The sequence below is a fragment of the Silurus meridionalis genome, chromosome 2 (assembly GCF_014805685.1).
Source record: "Silurus meridionalis isolate SWU-2019-XX chromosome 2, ASM1480568v1, whole genome shotgun sequence".
Classification (NCBI taxonomy): domain Eukaryota; kingdom Metazoa; phylum Chordata; class Actinopteri; order Siluriformes; family Siluridae; genus Silurus; species Silurus meridionalis.
In genome coordinates this window covers 26307078-26315644 of record NC_060885.1, presented here as the reverse complement: position 1 = coordinate 26315644, position 8567 = coordinate 26307078, and the positions used below count along the sequence as shown (strand labels likewise).

Below are 8567 nucleotides of genomic sequence, written 5' to 3'. Positions count from 1 at the left end.
TGTGCGTTTACTGTGTCTTTACTGTGTGTAGTTAAATTAAATCAGTTTTAATTGTACAGCATTTTAACAATTGACATTGTTCCAAATCATCATCATTTATATGTTGTTGCCAATAAGTTTATCCCTAATGAGTGAGCCATTGGTGACTGTGGAAAGGAAAAACTGCCTGAGCTTGTAGGAGGAAGAAACCTTGAGAGGAACCAAATTACATGAGGGATCCCATCCTCATCTGGGTGATAGAGAAAGTCCATTTATTATAATTCCATCATTGTTGAGGTATACAGTTTGGTGATGGACTCAAATGCAGAACTGTTCATTAAAACTTGACAGACAGAGAGACAAATATGGATTATTAAGTATCTAAATTGTTATATAAAGTTAAAGACACTGTACAGTGTGATCAGGATGCAAGTAGGGACAAGACTAGCTCTGGTTGCATAACTAAAATGAAGAGCCAGATGGTAACACAGACATGAGGGATCTCTGGGATAAGAGATGCCGCCACACCACTATCAACAAACCTGTGTGAACGCTTGAGATTGAGGGGACTACAGCATCTAAATATCCCAGTTCACCAAAACTGATCTTTCCGGGTCTGCACCATTACCTCAGAAACACATACTGACTAAAGACTTGACTAAATAAATATTTTCAGCCTCGAATTGAACACTGAAACTATGTCTAAGTCCCAAACACAAATTATAAGGCTGTTTTATAACTGTGGGGCTTTGTAGGAGAAAACTCTGCCCCCTGCTGTAGTCTTCACTGTGCAATTACTAAGATTATTTTGGGAGTTAACTGTGTGCATTTTCAATGTTCAGTTTAAGAATTTGCTTTGGTTGTGTGTCAGTTTATTTGTCTGTTTTTAGAGCTTGCTTCAATCTTTCTTTTCTCTTTGTCCACGCCCCCGTCTTTATTTCTATATCACTGTCTCTATCTAGAGTAATAAATCATATTTATGTTCAGGGTTGCTTCCTTTCTGTGTGTTCAGTCTGTCAGTAGTGCTCTGCTATAAATTGATCTGTGTGTGTGTGTGTGTGTTATCTGGTTAAGTGCAGCCTGCAGACGGTCTGTGTGAGCTGGCGCTACCAGAGACGTAGAGTTCCTCAAAAGACACAGGAAACTGACTGTCTGTCTGTCTGTCTGTCTGTCTGTCTGTCTGTCTGTCTGTCTGTCTGTCTGTCTGTCTGTCTGTCTGTCTGTCTGTCTGTCTGTCTGCCTTACACACACCTTAAATGGTTAATTAATGTAATCATACAAAGTAACCCCCCACCTTCTGGTCGCTCTCTCTTTCTCTCAGTAATAAACGTGTAAACTTTTCACTTCTATTTTTATTTATAGAATTTCAGTACCGGCAGCAAGTGTTTTATATATTTATTATCTAATTATTTATTTAGAGGATAATAACTGTTGCATAACACTATTGTGCAGGGTGTGTGTGTGTGTGTGTGTGTGTGTGTTTCAGTAGCTCTGCAGTGATAATGATCAGTGTTTACAGGAGCAGATCACTGATCATTTACCTGATAATACACAGTCAGGAGCACACACACACACACACACACACACACACACACACACACTCTCTCTCTCTCTCTCTCTCTCTCACACACACACACACACACACACACACACAGGTGGTATTACACTGTGATACTGTGATGTATGTTTCATTGGCCTGTAAGAGTCTGTGTTTGAACTTTATATTATTTGGTATGTGTGCATTATATTATTGTTACATGTTGTAGTTTATTGCGTTTCGACGTTTATTAGATTTAGGGCTTTGAAGCTACGCCCATTTACTTGCGCGTCCCGCTGTGTTATCCCGCCCCTTCAATACTTAACATAGCTTGTGGTGATTACGTCACTATGATGTCAAGCCATTTTTTTCCTTTGGCCACTTCAGCGCGCGGCTTATAAAAGCTTTCAATGAACAACGTCTCTCACACACACTTTGAGGTGAGTCTCTCTCTCTCTCTCTCTCTCTCTCTCTCTCTCTCTCTCTCACACACGCGCACACACTGTCTGTGTCTCTGATACACTTTTTCTAATTTTTTAAATAGACACATTAATTAATATTTTATTTCTGAACAGAAGCCGAAAACTGGAAATGACGCTCGGACACGCACTATATTATTTACATTCACATTCCATATCTTCATCATCATCATCATCATCATCATCCACATCATCCACCTCGTCTTATCCAGATGCACGCGGCCCCATAAGGAAGAACCGAAAGTTTCGGTGAGTTTCTGTTTTCTGTTAATATATTTATTTTATATAAAGATTAACATGAGGCGCAGGACAGAGAATAAAACACCCGAGCTGAATTATCATCATCATCATCATCAGTAGTCTGTAGTTGAGTAAAATAAGAAGTGATGCACGAGGGAGATGTAACTGAAATCATGTTTCATGAATTAATTGTAAATTCATCATTTGCAATTTGCAATGAAAAACGAAAGTGAATATTTATTTCTTCCAAGTTTCCATGTTGTGACGTCATCAATCAGTAAGAATTAATTTCAGTCAAGCTAATTATTTTGATATTATTATTAACGTGTTTGTGCGTGTGTGCGTGCGTGTGTGTGTGTGTGTGTGTGCGTGTGCATATGCGCGTGTGTCTGTACGCGCGCAGGTCCACCAAAGGAGCGTCGAAAGCGCGGCGTGATTTGATCAACGCAGAAATTCAGAAGCTGCGCGCGCTGCTGCCGATCAGCGCCGAGGAGCGCGAGCGCCTCTCCTACCTGCACGCGATGTCCGTCGTCTGCACGTTTATCCGGAAATCCGTACTGCTTGGGCGTAAGACTCCCTATAATAATAATAATAATAATAATAATAATAATGACCACTTTCACGCGGGCCACATGACGTGTGTGTGTGTGTGTGTGTGTGGGTGTGTGCGTAAAGGTAATGGAGTTTGTGTTGGAGCTGGTCATGAAGGTGTGACTCCTGTGTATGAAGACCTGCTGGATGCACTGCCTGGTTTTTTAGTTCTGATGACGACAGAAGGAAAACTGCTGTACGTTTCTGAGAACGTCTCCCACTACCTTGGCCTTTCCATGGTAGGTGACATCATCATGCTTTGCTTTTCATACCATGGTCACGTGATCTGTGACATCATGTGTAACGTGTGTGATGCTGCACAGGTGGAGGTTCTGCAGGGGGACACATTTTACAGCATGATCACTGACAATGACACAGAAAAGGTTAAACTCTACCTTCAGGACCAGGCCCTGAACACAGGTAAACACGCACACACATACTCACAGAGGTAATCATAATATAATATTAATAATAACAATAATAGTAATAATAATGTGTATGTAATCTCTCTGCATGTCTGTAGAGAGGAGTTGTGTGTGTGTGTTCAGGACTAATAGACGCTGCTGCCCCCTGCTAGTCAGGTTGCGTTTGTTTGACCCTCAGCGGGGCCTCGTCGTGGCACTGTGTTCACCTTCACAGAGAGAGAGAGACAGCTTTACCACCAAACACACACCAGACATGAGATACACTCACACACACCACAGGTAACAAATACACTGTCCAACACACACACACACACACACACACACACACACACACACACACACACACACACACACACACACACACTGCAAACACAAACTGGACATGTGATGTAAGCATATACCCACTATTAATATGATCTAAGACAAAACCCTGTGTGTTTATGCAGTGTAGTCCTACATTTGGGTTATGAGGCAGAGGAGCTGATTGGTCAATCATGGTACAGCATTATCCACCCTGATGACCTGTTACTAAGCGCCAGAACACACAAACAACTGAGTAAGTATCTGTCTTTCGAATACACATTCACACCCGCACACGCACGCACACACGCACGCACACACACATATACACACATACACACACACACACACACACACACACACACACACACACACACACACACACACACACACACCTAGTGACTGTGTTACTAAAATCTGAGACATAATCTTTAACACCTGGCATTTGTGTGTGTGTGTGTGTGTGTGTGTGTGTGTGTGTGTGTGTGTGTTTCTGTACAGTGCACTGTGAGCAAGTAGACATGGTGCTAAGAGTGCAGGATAAACAGCTAAACTGGGTCTGGCTTTATATCATCGCCAAGAGACACACACAAAGTCACATGATCACCTGTACCAATTACATCATCAGGTAATGTTACAGCTGCTAACATGCTAAACATGAACTCTGGCTGCACTTCCTTAAGGAAAGAGGAAAAGTAATGCGAAATAAAAAGAAGATGAATGTTGTGTTGTTGTTGTGTTGTAGTGAAGTCGAGGCTGAGGATCTGAGACCTAAACTCAGTGTCGTGCCGTCCATCTCTTCTTCATCCCCTAGTCCTCCAGTTCCCCAGAATTCTCAGCGCTCCACCAAGAGACCAGCAGAGGACAGCATTGAACACAAGAGGAGAAAAAACAGACGAGTGTCTACAGCTGCATCCTTTTCTCTTCCCTATAGCCCTGGTTTCTCATCATCTTCTCCAGCACAGGATGCTGGCAACTTCCTGTTAAGCTCCTCATTATACCCCCCACCCCTCAGACCTTTCAGTTGCCCAGCTTTAACCCCACCCCCCTCCTCCCACCCCCAGTGCATTACCATAGTGAGGTCAGTGTTCCAGATGACCATTCAGAACTTTCTGGCACCTTGGCTGACAGTTTCCTGTACATTGAGGACTTTAATTCATTTCCTGCATTAGTGACTGGAAGAGGTAGAACATTCCATGCCACAGAGGATTATGGGTGGACAGGCCTGCTGACTCCGTCCCCTTCATCTCTACATTACACTGAGATGGAGCAGGTTGAGATCAGCGTCCTTGCTCAGCAGATCTCTTCTCTGGCCAGTAGCTTTGATTCATACTGTACTAAAAACTCCGCCCACCGATCTGACCACGACCCTGACTTTCAGTCTCATGACCCTGAGGACGTCCTATTGGATGAAGAAGTGATTGACAGTGTAATGCAGGTTCACAGGGCTACTCTGGAGGTTGAGGCTCTCGAGGCTCTGCTGGAGATAGAAAGTAATTCAGAGGAACAACATGAATTCAGCATTTATTCACACATGGCAAGGTACCTCTCTCTCTCTCTCTCTCTCTCTCTCTCACACACACACACACACACACACACACACACACACACACACACACACACACACACACACACACACACACACACACACACACACACACACACACACACACACACACACACACACTCACAAACACAAACACAAACATATTAATAAAGTGTGTGTATGTGTGTGTGTGTGTGTGTGTGTGTGTTTGTTTCAGATGGGTTTAATGGTGATTTTTTTCTGTGATGTCACTGCCTCAAACAGAGGTCTGGGACCCCGATCAGTCCAGATCTTGTATCCTGGAGTCCAGCAGCTCTTTCTTCACTACTGCCATGAGAAAGGGCCGTAACGAACACTACCTCAAACCTCATCATTATCATGATTATTATTATTTTTTTTATAATGTACAGATATAAAGGTATGAACAGTGTTTTATTGTAAATACATTACACTCTGGCTTTATTTTTCTAATGCTAATAAAATAAAATATATGAAAAAACTAAATAGTGTGTGAGACTATTGAGACAACAACAACTTCTTTCGGCTGCTCCCGTTAGGGGTCGCCACAGCTGATCATCCATCTCCAAACCTTGCCCTTTTTCCTCCTTCCTGGCGGCTTCATCCTCAGCATTCTTCTAACAATATATCCCATGTCCCTCCTCTGCATATGTCCAAACCATCTCAATCTCGCCTCCCTCACCTTGTCTCGAAAACTTCTTACTTCTTATAAACTAATTTCTAATCCTGTCCATCCTCGTCACTCCCAATAGAAATCTCAGCATCTTCAGCTCTGCTACCTACAGCTCCACCTCCTCCTACCCTTCTATCACAAATCACTCCTTCCAATCTACTCCACCACTTCACCCTGCCTGCACTCTTTTCTTCATACACTCCATAACTTTGCACTGTTGACCCCAGGTACCTAAACTCCTCCACCTTCACCACCTCTTCTCCCAGCAACCGCACCACTCCACTTCCCTCCCTCTCATTCACAGACATGTACTCTGTCTTACTCCTACTGACTTTCATTTCCTTCTCTCCAGTGTGTACCTCCACCTCTCCAGGCTCTTCTCAACCTGCTCCCTACTCTCACCAATATCATCTGCACACATCATAGTCCATGGAGACTCCTGTCTGAGATCGTCCGTCAACCTGTCCATAACCACTGCAAACAGGAAAGGGCTCAGAGCCGATCCTTTATGCAGTCCAACCTTTACCTTGAACCAGTCTGTCATTCCTACCGCACACTTCTCTGCTGTCACACTGTCCTTATACATGTCCTTCAACAACAACATTAAGAAAAATGCAACAAGTATACAAAAAAACCCCATCAACTAAACATCAACAATAACATTGTATATATATATATATATATATATATATATATATATATATATATATATATATATATATATATATATCCATACACACAGGTGCATCACAATAATGTATTTTGTATTAGCAATTCAATACAAAAAGTGAAACGTGAATATTATATAGATTCATCACACACAGACTGATGTATTTCAAATGTTTATTTTTTTATGATTTTGGCTCACAACTAACAAAATCCCACCAATCTCAAAAAAGTGGAATACTTCATAAGACCAATAAAAAAACATTTTTAGTGAATTTTTCTGGAAAGTATGTAATTTACTGTATATGTACTCAAAACTTGGTAGGGGTTCCTTTTGCTAATTACTGCCTCAATTCGGCATGACTTAGAGGTGATCAGTCTGTGGCACTGCTGAGGTGGTATGGATCCCAGGTTTTATTGACAGTGGCCTTCAGCTCATTTGCATTTTTTGGTCTCTTGTTTCTCATTTTCCTCCTGACAATATCCCATAGATTCTTTATGGGGTTCAGGTCTGGTGGGTTTGCTGGCCAGTTAAGCACAACAACACCATGGTCATTTAACCAATTTTTGGTGCTTTTGGCAGTGTGGGTAGGTGCCAAAACCTGATGGAAAATAAAATCAGCATCTCCTTGTAAGCAGAGGGAAGCATGAAGTGCGCTAAAACTTCCTGGTAGATGACTGTGCTGACCGTGGACCTGATAAAACAGCAACTTGGATTCTGTGCCTCTCCTCTCTTCCTCCAGACTCTGGGACCTTGATTTACAAATGAAATGTAAAATTTTCGTTCATTTTATCTGAAAAGACTACTTTGGCCTACTGAGTCCAGTCTTTTTTTTCCTTTGACAAAAGTAAGACACCTCTGACGTTGTCTCTGGTTCAGGAGTGACTTGACACAAGGAATGCATCAGTTGTAGCCCATTGATACGTCTGTGTGGTTGCTCTTGAAGCACTGACTCCAGCTGCAGTCCACTCTTTGTGAATCTCCCACAAATTCTTGAATGGGCTTCATTTTACCTTTGTCTACCACATTTCTCCTTCCACTCAACTTTCTATTAATGTGCTTGAATACAGCTTCTTTAGCAATGACCTTTTGTGTCTTACCCTCCATGTGCATGGTGTCAGTGATCATCTTCTTGACAACTGGCAAGTCAGTAGTCTTTCCCCAGGATTGTGTAGCCTGAACCAGGCTCAGGAAACCTTTGCAGGTGTTTTGAGTTAATTAGCTAATTAAAGTGTGACACCACAAGTCTCCAATATTTAACTTTTTCACAATATTCTAATTTTCTAAGATACTGAATTTTGGGTTTTCATCAGCTGTAAGCCATAATCATCAAAATTAAAAGAAATAAATACTTAAAATTTATCAGTCTGTGTGATAAATCTATATAATATACAAATCTTACTTTTCGTATTGAATTACTCAAATAAATTAACTTTTTAATGATATTCTAATTTATTGAGATGCACCTGTGTGTGTGTGTGTGTGTGTGTGTGTGTGTGTGTGTGTGTGTGTGTGTGTGAGATGTTACATGTTCAGTCCTGATATCTTTTCCATATTTGTCACTCTTTTGTAATTGAGATCTTCAAGCTAATTTTAATATTACACAAAGATAACCCAAGTAAATGTAAAATGTACTTAAAATGAAGATAAAATGTACAGTTAAATAATTTAATTTATTAATCAAATCAGGAATGAACTGTAATGAACTACATTTTTTGAATGAAGAGTTACATTTTATTTGCTACAGCCAGGCCTGAATACTGCCAGACCTGTTCAATCAAGTAATCACTTTAATAGTACCTGTGTGTAAAAGTGAAGCAAAGATTTTAAAAAGCAACACATCATGCTGTGAACTCTAGAAATTCATGAACAGATGAGAATAAAAATAATTTACATGTATTAGTCTGGAAAGGGTTATAAAGCCATTTCTGAGGATTTGAGACTTCAGACAAACAAATCTGAATGCATAAAACTAACACAGCATTTTATTAAAAACAACATCATACCAAGAGTCAAACATGGTGGTGTTAGTATGATGGTCTGGGGCTTTGCAGCTTCAGGACCTGAATGACTTGCCATAAATAATGGAACCTTAAATTCTACACTCTAACA

At 41.1% G+C, this 8567-nt stretch overlaps 1 protein-coding gene across 1 annotated transcript; it reads left to right on the top strand.

The window, feature by feature from the left end:
• Positions 1–2107: 2107 nt before the first annotated feature.
• npas4l (neuronal PAS domain protein 4 like) lies at positions 2108–5524 on the top strand. The gene is given in 10 exon segments (XM_046872858.1): positions 2108–2244; positions 2639–2802; positions 2911–3065; positions 3150–3246; positions 3350–3530; positions 3698–3807; positions 4053–4179; positions 4297–4720; positions 4723–5093; positions 5315–5524. Coding segments are annotated over 10 exon segments (1776 nt in total). The 3' UTR covers positions 5325–5524.
• The last annotated feature ends 3043 nt before the right edge of the window (positions 5525–8567 follow it).